This window comes from Bombina bombina, chromosome 1, assembly GCF_027579735.1.
Source record: "Bombina bombina isolate aBomBom1 chromosome 1, aBomBom1.pri, whole genome shotgun sequence".
Classification (NCBI taxonomy): Eukaryota; Metazoa; Chordata; class Amphibia; order Anura; family Bombinatoridae; genus Bombina; species Bombina bombina.
In genome coordinates, this window is record NC_069499.1 from 1,440,104,114 (window position 1) to 1,440,121,428 (window position 17,315).

At 45.8% G+C, this 17,315-nt stretch overlaps 1 protein-coding gene across 2 annotated transcripts in view; it reads left to right on the forward strand.

The window, feature by feature from the left end:
• LOC128652606 (receptor-interacting serine/threonine-protein kinase 3) overlaps positions 1-17,315 on the forward strand; it is a 145,063-nt gene that overhangs the window by 42,092 nt on the left and 85,656 nt on the right. For both annotated transcript variants that reach the window (XR_008401296.1, XM_053705540.1), the window contains exon 4: positions 10,261-10,310. Coding sequence is in view for 1 of the 2 variants with exons in the window: in XM_053705540.1 (XP_053561515.1) it covers positions 10,261-10,310 (50 nt within the window). In the remaining variant the exon portion in view is untranslated. The remainder of the gene's footprint in view (positions 1-10,260; positions 10,311-17,315) is intronic.

Genomic DNA, 17,315 nt, shown 5'->3' on the forward strand with positions numbered 1-17,315 from the left:
TGATCTTTGTGAATCGGTATGCGAAGGTAAGCATCCTTTAAATCCACTGTGGTCATGTACTGACCCTTTTGGATCATGGGTAAAATTGTCCGAATAGTCTCCATTTTGAACGATGGAACTCTTAGGAATTTGTTTAGGATCTTTAAATCCAGGATTGGCCTGAAAGTTCCCTCTTTTTTTTTGGGAACCACAAACAGATTTGAGTAAAACCCTTGTCCCTGTTCCGACCGTGGAACTGGATGGATTACTCCCATTAATAAAAGCTCTTGTACGCAGCGTAGAAACGCCTCTTTCTTTATTTGGTTTGTTGATAGCCTTGACAGATGAAATCTCTCTCTTGGGGGAGAGTATTTGAAGTCCAGAAGGTATCCCTGAGATATTATCTCTAGCGCCCAGGGATCCTGGACATCTCTTGCCCAAGCCTGGGCGAAGAGAGAAAGTCTGCCCCCCACTAGATCCGTTCCCGGATCGGGGGCCCTCAATTCATGCTGTTTTAGGGGCACCAGCAGGTTTCCTGGCCTGCTTGCCCTTGTTCCAGGACTGGTTAGGTCTCCAGCCTTGTCTGTAGCGAGCAACAGATCCTTCTTGTTTTGGAGCAGAGGAAGTTGATGCTGCTCCTGCTTTGAAATTCCGAAAGGAACGAAAATTAGATTGTCTAGCCTTAGGTTTGGCTCTGTCTTGAGGCAGGGCATGGCCTTTACCTCCTGTAATGTCAACGATAATTTCTTTCAATCCGGGCCCGAATAAGGTCTGCCCTTTGAAAGGTATATTAAGTAATTTAGACTTAGAAGTAACGTCAGCTGACCAGGATTTTAGCCACAGTGCTCTGCGCGCCTGAATGGCGAATCCGGAATTCTTAGCCGCAAGCTTAGTTAAATGTACTACGGCATCTGAAATAAATGAGTTAGCTAACTTAAGAGCTTTAAGCCTGTGTGTAATCTCATCTAATGGAGCTGATTCAAGTGTCCCTTCCAGAGACTCAAACCAAAATGCTGCTGCAGCCGTGACAGGCGCAATGCATGCAAGGGGTTGCAATATAAAACCTTGTTGAACAAACATTTTCTTAAGGTAACCCTCTAACTTTTTATCCATTGGATCTGAAAAGGCACAGCTATCCTCCACCGGGATAGTGGTACGCTTAGCTAAAGTAGAAACTGCTCCCTCCACCTTAGGGATCGTTTTCCATAAGTCCCGTGTGGTGGTGACTATTGGAAACTTCTTTCTAAATATCAGAGGGGATGAGAACGGCACACCGGGTCTATCCCACTCCTTAGTAACAATTTCAGTAAGTCTCTTAGGTATAGGAAAAACGTCAGTACTCGACGGTACCGCAAAATATTTATCCAACCTACACATTTTTTCTGGTATTGCAACTGTGTTACAATCATTCAGAGCCGCTAACACCTCCCCTAGTAATACACAGAGGTTTTCCAGCTTAAATTTAAAATTTGAAATATCTGAATCCAATCTGTTTGGATCAGAACCGTCAGCCGCAGAATGAAGCTCTCCGTCCTCATGTTCTGCAAGTTGTGACGCAGTATCTGACATGGCCCTAACATTATCAGCGCACTCTGTTCTCACCCCAGAGTGATCACGCTTACTTCTTAGTTCTGGTAATTTAGCCAAAACTTCAGTCATAGCAGTAGCCATATCCTGTAATGTGATTTGTAATGGCCGCCCAGATGTACTCGGCGCCACAATATCACGCACCCCCCGAGCGGGATATGCAGGTACTGACACGTGAGGCGAGTTAGTCGGCATAACTCTCCCCTCGTTGTTTGGTGAAATGTGTTCAATTTGTACAGATTGACTTTTATTTAAAGTAGCATCAATACAGTTAGTACATAAATTTCTATTGGGCTCCACTTTGGCATTAGCACATATAGCACAGATGTCTTCCTCTGAATCAGACATGTTTAACACACTAGCAAATAAACTAGCAACTTGGAAATACTTTTCAAGTAATTTACTATAATATGAAAACGTACTGTGCCTATAAGAAGCACAGAAAGAGTTATGACAGTTGAAAGTTAATAAACTGAAAGGTTATAGCATCAAATCTTTGTAAAAAACACAATTTTAGCAAAGGCTTGTTCCCATTAGCGAAGGATAACTAACCCTGATAGCAGAAAAAAAAGTTACAGAAATAAACGTTTTTTATCACAGTCAACTACAATCTCACAGCTCTGCTGTGAATGATTACCTCCCTCAAAACAAGTTTTGAAGACCCCTGAGTTCTGTAGAGATGAACCGGATCATGCAGGAAATACAATGAGCTTCTGACTGAATTTTTTGACCTCCCCCTCACACACAACAGTGAGAGAGATCAGTAAACTGTCATAAATTAAATAAAACAACTGCCAAGTGGAAAAAATAATGCCCAAAACATTTTATTCACCCAGTACCTCAGAAAATGAAACGTTTTTACATGCCAGCAAAAAACGTTTAACATAAATTAAGTGTTATTAAAGAGCCTGTTGCCAGTCCCTGCAAATTAGGCTAAAGTCTTATGCACACAGTATAATTCCAGTGAAGTGCCATTCCCCAGAATACTGAAGTGTAAAATATACATACATGACAGCCTGATACCAGTTGCTGCTACTGCATTAAAGGCTGAGTTTACATTATATCAGTATGGCAGAATTTTCTCATCAATTCCATTGTCAGAAAATAATAAGCTGCTACATACCTCTTTGCAGATTAATCTGCCCGCTGTCCCCTGATCTGAAGTTTACCTCTCCTCAGATGGCCGAGAAACAGCAATATGATCTTAACTACGCCGGCTAAAATCATAGTAAAAACTCGGGTAGATTATTCTTCAAATTCTACCAGAGAAGGAATAACACACTCCGGTGCTATTATAAAATAACAAACTTTTGATTGAAGGTATAAAACTAAATATAATCACCATAGTCCTCTCACACATCCTATCTAGTCGTTGGGTGCAAGAGAATGACTGGTAATGGCAGTTAGGGGAGGAGCTATATAGCAGCTCTGCTGGGTGAATCCTCTTGCACTTCCTGTTGGGGAGGAGTTAATATCCCATAAGTAATGGATGATCCGTGGACTGGATACACTTAACAAGAGAAAAAAAAAAAAAGTAATAATAAATATATATATATATATATATATATATATATATATATATATATATATATATATATATATATATATATATATATATAATGTATAGCGGGTGACGTTTCGGGGACACACTCCCCTTCTTCAGACAAACAAACAGAAGCCCCAAGAGGCCTTATAAATAATATAAGCCCCACCCACAGTAAGGTAAAATTGGGCCAAAACCGTAGTCATGGCAATCCTCAAAAACAATAACAATAACCCCACTGAATACTTGTAATGCAAAATACATACATATTGTACAAGTGTACATTCCAACAATAAATCATAAAAACATATGTAAAACCCCTGTGTCTAGTATGCATAGAAAATAAAACCATGAAAAGTGAAATATACACTGTGCTAAAATGTATAAAAAAAACAGTGTCGGGCTCCCCTTATAGGAATAGTCAGATCGGGTTACAGATACATCATCCTCATAGCAATACTATTATTGCGGCATATCCTCAATATACTTCTATATACATTAGCTCTATTTTCGGTGCTGCAGAGATTTACAGCCCATAATAATAGTGGAAGATTATCTTCTGATGAGCTCTTGGGGCTTCTGTCTGTTTGTGTGAAGAAGAGGAGTGACCCCCCGAAATGTCACGGTTGCTATTAAACTCCACTTGTTAAAAGACCAGAGAGCCTCCTTATATTGTATATACTTAACCTTTGGCAGCCTGGCAGCTGAATGTAAGGTGAGAGTGCTCTCTTCTGGAATATATATATATATCATGTAAACATGAAGCACTCCAAAGGTCTTGTATTATGGTCACCTTTATTGTACAATAAAGGTGACCATAATACAAGACCTTTGGAGTGCTTCATGTTTACATGCTATTGTTTTCTCCAACATTGGTGTGTCCGGTCCACGGCGTCATCCTTACTTGTTGGAATATTCTCTTCCCCAACTGGAAATGGCAAAGAGCACAGCAAAAGCTGCCCATATAGCCCCTCCTCAGGCTCCGCCCCCCAGTCATTCTCTTTGCCGCTCTGAACAAGTAGCATCCACGGAGATGGTGAAGAGTATGTGGTGTTTAGTTGTAGTTTTTTATTCTTCTATCAAGAGTTTGTTATTTTAAAATAGTGCCGGTTTGTACTATTTACTCTAAAACAGAAAAGGATGAAGAGTTCTGTTTAAAAGAGGAGTATGATTTTAGCAGCAGCAACTAAAATCAATTGCTGTTCCCACGCAGGACTGTTGAGCCTAGAGAACTTCAGTTGGGGGGAACAGTTTGCAGACTTTTCTGCTCAAGGTATGACTAGTCCATTTTCTAACAAGACTGTAATGCTAGAAGACTGTCATTTTCCCTCTTTGGGATCGGTAAGCCATTTTCTTAGACTCATAACAAAATGAAGGCTTATTAATGGGCTATATACTGGTTGACACTCTTGTGGGCTAAATCGATTGCTTTATTCAATATTTATATGAGGTTTGAAAGTGTTTTTCAAAACCTTAGAATTGGGGAATGTTTTTAGGCGCCAGGCAGTCGTTTAGACACCTTCCCAGTCAGGAAGGGCCTTTCACTCTAGTAGGCAGAGCCTCATTTTCGCGCCATAATTGCGCAGTTTCTTTTGGATGCAGTGCATGCAGCTTCATGTGAGAGGGTCTGGTGGCCATTAAAAACGTTCCTGGAAGGCTTATTTTGGTGTTGTATAACACCCAAGGACAGGTGAAGCCGCAGCAAACGCTGTGGCTGGGAGTCTAGTGGGTTTAAAGTTGCTAATTGATAAAACAGCTCCGGTTTCCTCATTTAAGGGGTTACAATCTTGAAAATTGGGCAAGAGATGTTCCGGATCCCTGGGCACTAGAAATAGTCTCTCAGGGTTATCTTCTAGAATTCAAGGAACTTCCTCCAAGGGGAAGGTTCCACATGTCTCGCTTATCTTCAGACCAGATAAAGAGACAGGCATTCTTACATTGTGTAGGAGACCTGTTAAAGATGGGAGTGATACACCCAGTTCCAAGGTCAGGGGTTTTACTCAATCCTGTTTGTAGTTCCCAAAAAAGAGGGAACATTCAGACCAATTCTGGATTTAAAAATTCTAAACAAATTTCTCAGAGTTCCATCGTTCAAAATGGAAACCATTCGAACAATTTTACCTATAATCCAGGAGGGTCAATATATGACTACCGTGGATTTAAAGGATGCGTACCTACATATTCCTATCCACAAAGATCATCATCAGTTCCTAAGGCTCGCCTTTCTGGAGAAACATTACCAGTTCGTGGCTCTTCCGTTCGGTTTAGCCACTGCTCCCAGAATTTTCACAAAGGTGCTAGGGTCCCTTCTAGCGGTTCTAAGACCGAGGGGCATTGCAGTGGCACCTTATCTAGACGACATTCTAATTCAAGCGTCGTCTCTTTCCAAGGCAAAGGCTCATACAGACATTGTTCTAGCCTTTCTCAGATCTCACGGGTGGAAGGTGAACATAGAAAAGAGTTCCCTGTCTCCGTCAACAAGAGTTCCCTTTTTGGGAACAATAATAGATTCTTTAGAAATGAAGATCTTCCTGACAGAGGTCAGAAAGTCAAAGCTTCTAAACGCTTGTCAAGTTCTTCACTCTATTCTGCAGCCTTCCATAGCTCAGTGCATGGAAGTAGTAGGGTTGATGGTTGCAGCAATGGACATAGTTCCTTTTGCTCAAATTCATCTAAGACCATTACAACTGTGCATGCTCAATCAGTGGAATGGGGACTATGCAGACTTGTCTCCCCAGATTCAAGTAGACAAGATAACCAGAGACTCACTCCATTGGTGGTTGTCTCAGAATCACCTGTCCCAGGGAATGAGTTTCCGCAGACCAGAGTGGATCATTGTCACGACCGACGCCAGTCTATTAGGCTGGGGCGCGGTCTGGGACTCCCTGAAAGCTCATGGTCTATGGTCTCGGGAGGAGTCCCTTCTTCCGATAAACATCCTGGAACTGAGAGCGATATTCAATGCGCTCCAGGCTTGGCCTCAACTAGCGAAGGCCGGATTCATAAGATTCCAGTCGGACAACATGACTGTAGCTTACATCAACCATCAGGGAGGAACAAAAAGTTCCTTGGCGATGAGAGAGGTATCCAAGATCACCAAATGGGCGGAGGATCACTCCTGCCACCTATCTGCAATTCACATCCCAGGAGTAGACAACTGGGAGGCGGGTTATTTGAGTCGTCAGACTTTCCATCCGGGGGAGTAGGAACTCCACCCGGAGGTCTTTGCCCAGTTAACTCAATTATGGGGCATTCCAGACATGGATCTGATGGCGTCTCGTCAGAACTTCAAGGTTCCTTGCTACGGGTCCAGATCCAGAGATCCCACGGCGACTCTAGTGGATGCATTAGTGGCGCCTTGGTCGTTCAACCTAGCTTATGTGTTTCCACCGTTTCCTCTCCTTCCAAGGCTCGTAGCCAGGATCAAACAGGAGAAGGCTTCGGTGATTCTGATAGCTCCTGCGTGGCCACGCAGGACTTGGTATGCAGACCTGGTGAATATGTCATCGGCTCCACCATGGAAGCTACCTTTGAGACAGGATCTTCTAGTACAAGGTCCATTCGAACATCCAAATCTAGTTTCTCTGTAGCTGACTGCTTGGAAATTGAACGCTTGATTTTATCCAAGCGTGGGTTTTCAAATTCAGTGATAGATACTCTGGTCCAAGCCAGAAAACCTGTGACTAGAAAGATTTACCATTAAAATATGGAAAAAATATATCTGTTGGTGTAAATCCAAGGGATTCTCCTGGAGTAAGATTAAAATTCCTAAGATTCTTTCCTTTCTCCAAGAGGGTTTGGATAAAGGGTTGTCAGTGAGTTCTCTAAAAGGACAGATTTCTGCTTTATCTGTTTTGTTACACAAACGCCTGGCAGCTGTGCCAGATGTACAAGCTTTTGTACAGGCTTTGGTCAGAATCAAGCCTGTTTACAGACCCATGACTCCTCCTTGGAGTCTAAATTTAGTTCTTTCAGTTCTTCAAGGGGTTCCGTTTGAACCTTTACATTCCATAGATATCAAGTTACTATCTTGGAAAGTTCTGTTTTTGGTTGCTATTTCTTCTGCTAGAAGAGTTTCTGAATTATCTGCTTTGCAGTGTGATCCACCCTATCTGGTGTTCCATTCAGATAAGGTTGTTTTGCGTACCAAACCTGGTTTTCTTCCAAAAGTTGTTTCCAACAAGAATATTAACCAGGAAATAGTTGTTCCTTCTCTGTGCCCGAAACCAGTTTCAAAGAAGGAACGTTTAGATGTAGTCCGTGCTTTAAAGTTCTATTTAGAAGCAACAAAGGATTTTAGACAAACCTCATCTTTGTTTGTCGTTTACTCTGGTAAGAGGAGAGGACAAAAAGCTACTGCTACCTCTTTCTTTCTGGCTGAAAAGCATTATCCGATTGGCTTATGAGACTGCCGGACGGCAGCCTCCTGAACGAATCACAGCTCACTCCACTAGGGCTGTGGCTTCCACATGGGCCTTCAAGAACGAGGCTTCTGTTGATCAGATATGTAAGGCAGCGACTTGGTTTTCTCTGCACACTTTTGCCAAATTTTACAAATTTGATACTTATGCTTCTTCGGAGGCTATTTTTGGGAGAAAGGTTTTGCAAGCCGTGGTGCCTTCTGTTTAGGTAACCTGATTTTCTACCTCCCTTCATCCGTGTCCTAAAGCTTTGGTATTGGTTCCCACAAGTAAGGATGACGCCGTGGACCGGACACACCAATGTTGGAGAAAACAGAATTTATGCTTACCTGATAAATTTCTTTCTCCAACGGTGTGTCCGGTCCACGGCCCGCCCTGGTTTTTTTTTTTTTTAATCAGGTTTGACAAATTTCTTTCTCTATACACTACAGTCACCACGGCACCCTATAGTTTCTCCTTTTTTTCTCCTAACCGTCGGTCGAATGACTGGGGGGCGGAGCCTGAGGAGGGGCTATATGGGCAGCTTTTGCTGTGCTCTTTGCCATTTCCTGTTGGGGAAGAGAATATTTCCACAAGTAAGGATGACGCCGTGGACCGGACACACCGTTGGAGAAAGAAATTTATCAGGTAAGCATAAATTCTGTTTTTTTTTTTTATATAGCACCCAAGGCTGATATGGACTAAATCTGGAGTGCACTTTGCCCTATATTAATACTTATATTAATATATATATATATATATATATATATATATAAATGTGTGTGTATGTATGTGTGTGTGTGTGTGTATATATATATATATATATATATATATATATATATATATATATATACTGTAAGGTGTTTATTGTCCCTTTAAGGTCTACATTACAGGACCCTCTTTTGCTCCATACCCTCCTTCGGCATCTGCGACACAGCTCTCTCTTGGTTCTCTTCCTATCTGTCTAACCGTACTATTAGTGTAGCCTTCTCTGGGGCATCCTCTGCCCCGTTACCTCTTTCTGTTGGGGTACTGCAAGGCTCTGTCCTCCCCCTTATCTTCTCAATCTACACGTCCTCATTAGGTTCCTTAAAAAAGTACCACTGGTTTCACTATCATCTGTATGCCGACGGTACCCAAATCTACCTCTCTGCACCAGAACTGTCTCCTTCCTTGCTAACCCGTGTCACTAACTGTCTCTCTCATATCTCATCTTGGATGTCCTCTCACTACCTCAAGCTAAATCTCTCTAAAACTTAGCTCCTTATTTCCCCCCCTTTTTCCAAAATCTCCACACCCCATGTCTCTATAACTGTTGATAACTCCATAATTATCCCAACCTCACATGCCCGATGTCTTGGGATCACACTTGACTCAGATCTTTCTTTCACTCCTCACATTCAGTCCTTGGCTAAAGCCCGCCGCTTCCACCTGAAAAACAATGCTTAAATCAGACATTTCCTTACACAAGACACAACTAAGATTTTAATCCACTCATCACAATCCTGATGATGATAATAATAATAATTTATCACCTCTTTATTCCACCCACAAGATTATGAATTCTTATAAACCTTCTTGTTTACATATCTTATTTTATATCTAGTACTTATGCAGTGACATTTGCATAATAGGAGGGGAAACAACAGGCAAAAGCAGATATGGTAAAGGTAAATTAACTATTTGTAAAAACTAATGGATCATTGGGTTTACATTAAAGGGAGAAAATAATAAATAAATTACAGTACACTGTGCCTTTAACTGCACTAGACCCTCCTCTGTTCTTACCCATAATCCTGGCTACACACTCTCCCCGCCTCCCCGCCCGCCACTAACTCTTTACCATAATGCCGCTAGTTAAATTCACATTTACTTCCTGGGCCCCCTGCTGCTATTAATCCCTAACCACACATGCTGGCTTGATCTTTTAGCACAACTTCCCTGGCACTCCAAGGACTCCTTTCCCTTGTGATCTACCTGGCAAAGTGTAACCCTACTTTGTTACCAGTATTTATTAGCCAGGGGGGTCATTGCAACCTGACCTAAGTGCATGAGTCATTATATATATATATATATATATATATATATATATATATATATAAAGAACAATGTAGAAGAAGGGCACTCTCAGGGTTTGTATAGAGAAATATTTTCTTTATTCCTAGAACATTAATACATGGTCGACGTTTCTGCCCTCAGTTGGGCCTTCATCAGTGGCAGTAGTCATAGATCCAAATGACTACTGCCACTCTGCAGTTTAAAGATAATACCTGTCCTGATGAAGGCCCAACTGAGGGCCGAAACGTCGACCATGTATTAATGTTCTAGGAATTAAGAAAATATTTGTCTCTATACAAACCCTGAGAGTGCCCTTCTTCTACATTGTTCTTTAACTATCTCTTATAAGGATTGCACCCAGGTTGTGGCTGCTCCACCTGGTTGGAGTGCTGGGCTATACGCTATTTTGACTTTTGATATATATATATATATATATATAATTGACTGCTATCCTAAACACAGATTAAATGCATAATTATAACATACATTTATTTCATGATAATTTCAGCAATAAACAATGGAAAATGTTATTAGCAAATTTGAGCTTTAATATTGTTTTAACTTTTAGCCAAGTGGTCAGTAAAATCAGTCAGGTGGTGTGTTTTTTTTATTTTTTTGCTTGAATAAATCAGGATTAATGATTCTGTAGGGATGACATTTTTTTTAATTTTGTTTTTTTTTATTGATTTACAGCTTTGGCATCTTAATGTGGTCAGTTGTGTCAGGTCAGGAGCCTTACCGTGGTACGTCCAAATATGTCTATCACTTTCTACTTATTTGTCTCACTTTTTGGCTTTCTGAAACAGACACTCACCTAGATTACGAGTCTTGCGTTAGGGTTAAAAAGCAGGGTTGAGAGGTCCCAACGCTGCTTTTTAAGGCCCGCTGGTATTACGATTCTTGCAGGTCCGCTCACTTTTTTTGGGCCGGACTCGGTAATACCGCAAATCCACTTACGTCAATTGCGTATCCTATATTTTCAATGGGACTGTTAGAAATGGAGTCTCCAGTTGGCAGTTGGTTTGCACCCTGTCCAAGTAGGGACCCTCACTCTAGTTAGGATAAGGGAGATACCCGCTCAGATAACCCCTGCTCACCCCCTTGGTAGCTTGGCACGAGCAGCAGGCTTATCTCAGAAGCAATGTGTAAAGCATTTGCACATAACACACAGTAACACAGTGAAAACACTACAAAAGGGCACCACACCAGTTTTAGAAAAAGATAGCCAATATTTAACTATTTAAAACAAGACCAAATACGATAAAAATATGAATGCTGCAAGATGTATTCAAAAACACAGTTCGTTGCAGTCGATAGCTCCACCTGGGGCTATCATGGCGTTGTGATACACAAAACCAACAGTTCAGGCCGGCCGCGGCGTCGCGGGCCAGCTACGGTGTCGGGAAGACCCCCAAACAGTACCTTGGATTTGCAGGGCGTCGTGATCCTTGCGGTGAGCGGCGTCGCTTCCGGAGTCGGTGCAGGAGTCGTCGGACCCTTGATGTCCAAACGCGTTGCGGATCGAACTCCGGGTTGATGATGTCAGGTGCGCCGGCGTTGGGGCTGTGGTGCGAAGCGGGACGATGCGATGTGCGGTGCCCACATGTTACGGTGCAGGCAGCGGCTCGGTGACGGCGTCCAGCGGCGTCGGTGAGACCAGGGCTGCGGTGTGAAATGGGGCGGTGCGACATGCAGTGTCCACAGGTCACGGTGCAGGCAGGGATGCCTGGTGACGACACTGGAGTCGATGGTGCTGGCGTCGAGGGGCCGGGGCTGCGTTGCGGGACGGTACGATGCTTCGTGCACCTCATGAGCAGTGTCCACAGGCCACAGTAGAGGCAGCGGTGCCGGTGTCAGCAGGAGCGTCGTCGTCGGGGATGCCCAGGCTGCGGTGTGAGAAGGCGATGCTGGAGTGCGGGGCCCACAGATCGCGGTGTGAGCAGCGGCTCGGTGAAGTCATCTAATGACGGCGTCAGTGAGACCAGGGTCGCGGTGCGAAGCGGGGCAATGTGGCGGCGTCGGCAAGTCACGGTGCAGGCCAGCGGCGTCGGTGGCGGCGTCTCAGTGATTTCTCCTCTTGAACAGCACAAAACACAGTTCCCAGTGCTGCAGGTCGAGGAAACTGAAGTCTTTGGTGTCCCTGAGACTTCCAACAGGAGGCAAGCTCTACTCCAAGCACTTGGAGAACTTTCTCAAGCAGGACACACAGCAAAGTTTACCCTTTGCACTCTTTTCAGGCAGAAGCAGCAACTGCAGGCCAGTCCAGCAAAGCAACACAGCAAAGGGACAGTACTCCTCCAGCTCTTCAGCTCTTCTCCTTGCAGAGGTTCCTCGTGAGTCCAGCAAGATCCTAGAAAGATTCCAGAAAGATTCTAAAGTCTGTAGTTTTGGGTGCTCTTCCTATACCCATTTTGGCCTTTGAAGTAGGTTTACTTTAAAGAAGATTCTCACTTGCTTGTGAAATCCTGCCTTGCCATTGTGTGAGGGAAGGCACAGTCCTTTCAGGTGTGAATGACCACTCCTCCCCTCCCTCCTAGCAGAGATGGCTCATCAGGAAATGCGGGCTACACCCCAGCCCCCTTTGTATCACTGTCTAGTGAGAGGTGCAAACCGCCCAACTGTCAAACTGATTCAGACAGGGAATCCACAAACAGGGCAGAGTCACAGAATGGTTTAAGCAAGAAAATGCTCACTTTCTAAAAGTGGCATTTTCGAACACACAATCTCAAAACCAACTTTACTAAAATATGTATTTTTAAATTGTGAGCTCAGGGACCCCAAACTCCACCTGTCCATCTGCTCTCAAAGGGAATCTACGCTTTAATCATTTATAAAGGTAGCCCCCATGTTAACCTATGAGAGAGATAGGTCTTGCAACAGTGAAAACCAAATTTGGCAGTATTTCACTGTTAGGACATATAAACCATATTACTATATGTCCTACCTTAACCATACACTGCACCCTGCCCATGGGGCTACCTAGGGGTGTCTTACATGTAAGAAAAGGAAAGGTTTAGGCCTGGCAAGTGGGTACACTTGCCAAGTCGAATTGGCAGTTGAAAACTGCACACACAGACACTGCGGTGGCAGGTCTGAGACATGATTACAGGGCTACTTATGGGGGTGGCACAACCAGTGCTGCAGGACCACTAGTAGCATTTGATTTACAGGCCCTGGGCACCTCTCTAGTGCACTTTACTAGGGACTTACCAGTAAATCAAATATGCCAATCATGGATAAACCAATCAACAGTACAATTTACCTAGGGGGCACTTGCACTTTAGCATTGATTAGCAGTGGTAAAGTGCGTAGACACAATAAAACAGCAAAAACAGAGTCCAAAACCAGGAGGTCGGAAGGCAAAAAGACAGGGGAGACACGCCAAAAAGCTGCCAGGTCTAACACATGTCCCCTCCAGCTGAGAATAGGGGGAACTACCCAACTCTTAGGGAGTCCTCCTCACTAAGGTGGAAGAACCTGGACAGACCATCAGCATTGGCGTGTTCTGTACCAGGGCGGTGTTCCACCGTAAAGTCCATCCCCTGTAGGGAAATGGACCACCTCAACAGTTTTGGGTTCTCACCCCTCATCTGCATTAACCATCTGAGGGGCCTGTGGTCGGTTTGAACCCGGAAGTGAGACCCAAACAAGTAGGGTCTTAGCTTCTTCAGTGCCCAGACCACAGCAAAAGCTTCCCTTTCAATTGCACTCCACCTTTGTTCCCTGGGGAGTAGTCTCCTGCTAAGAAAGACTACAGGCTGGTCTAAGCCCTCTTCGTTTAGCTGCGAAAGTACTGCTCCCACACCATGCTCAGAAGCATCTGTCTGTACCACAAACTCCTTGGAGAATTCAGGGGCCAGTAGCACAGGGGCCATGCACATGGCTTCCTTTAGAGTGTCAAACGCGGTCTGGCACCCCTCAGTCCAGATCACCTGTCTGGGCTGCTTCTTAGAAGTCAGCTCTGTCAAGGGGGCAACAATGGTGCCATATCCCTTGACAAATCTCCTATAGTACCCGGTGAGGCCTAAGAAGGCTCTCACCTCTGTCTGGGTCTTGGGGGGTGCCCAAGCCCAAATGGCATCAACTTTGGGTTGTAGGGGTGCCACCCGGCCACTCCCTACCTGGTGTCCTAAGTACACCACTGACCCCTGCCCTATCTGGCACTTACTGGCCTTGATAGTTAGACCTGTGACTAGCAGCGCCTTCAACACTTCCCAGAGGTGGTGCAGGTGGTCCTCCCAACTGAAGCTGAAAACAGCAATGTCGTCAAGGTAAGCGGCACTGAAGTTTTCAAGCCCAGCCAGGACCTGATTGACCAACCTCTGGAAGGTGGCAGGGGCGTTCTTCAACCCGAAGGGCATGACACAGAACTGGAAGTGCCCCTCTGGTGTTGAGAACGCTGACCTCTCCTTGGCCCCCTTAGTTAAGGCAATCTGCCAGTACCCCGACGTTAAATCAAACGTGCTGAGGAACTTGGCTGCCCCTAACCGATCTATGAGCTCATCAGTTCTGGGGATGGGGTGGCCTTCTGTTTTGGTGACGGTATTGATCCCCAGGTAGTCCACATAGAACCGAAGTTCTGGTGTGGCACCAGGTGCAGCAGGCTTGGGTACCAGAACCACTGGGCTGGACCAAGGGCTGCTGGAGCGCTCAATCACCCCTAGAGCCAACATCTTGGAAACCTTCTTGATGCTGGCCTTCACTCAGCCAACCTGTAAACCTCGTTTTTCACAGGCAAGCTGTCTCCAGTGTCCACATCATGCATGCATATATGGGTGACCCCTGGAGCGAGTGAGAACAGAGTTGCAAAGTGTTCCAGTAACTGGCGACACTCACTCTGTTGTTCTAGAGTCAGAGAAGGGGAGAGGACCACACCTTCTACTGACCCATCCTGCTCCTTGGCAGACAGGAGGTCAGGGAGAGGTTTACTCTCCTCTTCCGTCCCATCATCTGTAGCCAGAAGCATGGTTAACTCGGACCTCTCGAAGTGGGGTTTGAGGCGGTTTACCTGTAGGACCCTCAAGGGGTTCCTAGGAGTCTGCAAGTCCACCAAGTAGGTAAGGTCACTCTTGCACTCCTTCACCTCAAATGGCCCTGACCACCTGTCCTGCAGAGCACAAGGCTCTATGGGGGCCATGACCCACACTTTTTGGCCAGGCTGAAACTCAACCAGAGTGGTATTTTGGTCATACCAGCTTTTCATGTCCTCCTGGCTCGCCTCAAGGTTCTCTTGCGCGAGCTTCTGGAAGCGGGCGGTCTGGTTCCGGCAGGCCAGCTTGTTACTAAATACATCCTGGGGTGGCTTCCTAGGAGCTTGCTCCCAGCCCTCCTTCACCAGACTCAGAGGTCCTCTGACCGGGTGCCCATACAACAGTTCAAAGGGGCTAAAGCCAACCCCCTTCTGTGGTACTTCCCGGTAGGCAAAGAGAAGGCAGGATAAGAGGACGTCCCACTTACGCCTCATGGAGTCTGAGAGACCCCCAATCATGCCTTTCAGGGTTCGGTTGAATCTCTCAACCAACCCGTTACTTTGGGGGTGGTAAGGACTGGGGAATTTGTAGTTCACGCCACATTCCTTCCGCATGGCTTTTATATACATGGACATAAAATTGGTACCCTGGTCAGATACCACCTCCTTGGGGAAACCCACTCAGGTAAAGATCCCCATCAGTGCCCTGGCCACAACGGGCGCGGTCACTGTCCTCAGCGGGATAGCTTCCGGGTACCGGGTGGCATGGTCCACCAAGACCAGGATGAACCTGTTGCCTAGGGCTGTCTTGGGGTCCAGAGGCCCTACTATGTCAATGCCCACCCGCTCAAAAGGGGTGCTCACGACAGGAAAGGGTTGGAGGGGGTCCTTATCCTTCCCTCCACTTTTGCCACTTGCTTGGCAAGTCTGACAGGATCTGCAGAATGCATCAGAATGTTTTCTCATCTGGGCCAATGAAAGTGGGTGACAAGCCGGTCAAAGGTCTTGCCTTGCCCCAAATGTCCTGCTAGAGGCACATCATGAGCCAAACCCAGTAGGAAGGCTCTGAAGCGCTGGGGTACCACCAGCACACGGGCTGCCCCAGGTTCAGCAACCTTAGGCTCGCTGTACAGGAGATCATTCTCCCAGTAAATCAGGTGACCTTTGGGATCAGCGCCAGCTGCTTGGTCTTCTGCTCTGCGCAGAACTCCTCCCTGGTGGGACCCCCCTCTTTCTGCCAATGGGTCAGCTCAGGTAGGTCTCCCAGTTCAGCCACTTGCTCCCCGGTAGGTGCCAGGGCTTCCCCCTCAAGGTCAGCCTCCTCCCGGACCGTGGGAACCTCTGGGGCGGGTTTCCCGCACCCCTTGCCCTTTCTCGTGGCAGTCACCTGGGCCACTGTTTCAGGCTCCAGGTCCATCTGATCACCCTAATTGGCTGCCATGGACCGAGTGGTCACGCATGCCCACTCTGGCAACCCTAACATCCCCAAGTGCGACCTGAGCTCCACCTCCTTCCAGGCGGAAGTCTCCAGGTCGTTGCCCAGCAGACAGTCAACTGGCATGGTGGGACTCACAGCTACCCTCAAGGAACCTGAGACCACTCCCCACTCAAAGGGAACCTGCGCCACCTTACATCGGCGCTCCGAGCTGTCCACTGCAATTACTTGGTGGAATACACCAGGGACTATGTGCTCTTCAGACACCAGGTGACACCAGACCGTGGTCACACTGGCTCCAGTATCTCTGAGAGCCTCTTCCCATTGATGGTCACCCACTGTATTTTTTTGTGTTATCAGGCATTAGGTTTCTCTGGACCATCTCACCATCCCCTAGTGAGACAAGGTTCATCTCTGTGGGATCCCCACACACCCCTGGGACCACCTCCTCCCCAAGCGCTACACTGGCCAACCCCTTGGTCTGCCCACCGCTGGGTGGTGGTGTCCACCTGGGACACTTGGGATCTCCCTTCATGTGACCCTCCTGGTCACAAGCAAAGCACTTACGGTGCCCTGCCTCTGCAGGCTTTCCTGCAGAGGCCCATGGTTTCTTATCTCCTGGGGGGTGGGATCTCCTACCCGGGTTACTAGATTGGGGCCCTTTGGAAAACTCCTTTGGTTTACCCTTGTCCTCCCCACTCTGCTGCTGGGAACCCTGCCCACCTTTGGCAGAATCTTCCCCATATACCTTCTTGTGGACTCTGATAAGTGTAAGATTAGGGGTGTTTAGACTCGGGGTTCATGTTAGGGTGTTAGGTGTAGACATAAATTTTATTTCCCCATGGGAATCAATGGGGCAGCTATATACTGTGTAATACACATACAGGGGCAGCTATATACTGTGTAATACACATACAGGGGCAGTTATATACTGTGTAATACACATACAGGGGCAGCTATATACTGTGTGATACACATACAGGGGCGGTTAATTACAATTAAATAAAATTATCTAAAGTACAAAAACAAACACTAAATTACAGAAAATAATAAAGAAATTACAAGATTTTTAAACTAATTACACCTAATCTAATCCCCCTAACAAAATACCCCCCCCCCCCCAAAATAAAAAAAACTACACTAAATTACAAATAGCCCATAAAAGGGCCTTTTGCGGGGCATTGCCCCAAAGTAATCGGCTCTTTTACCTGAAAAAACAATTCCCCCCCCCCCAACATTAAAACCCACCACCCACACAACCAACCCTACTCTAAAACCCACTCAATCCCACCTTAAAAAAACCTAACACTAACCCCCTGAAGATCACCTTACCGGGAGACGTCT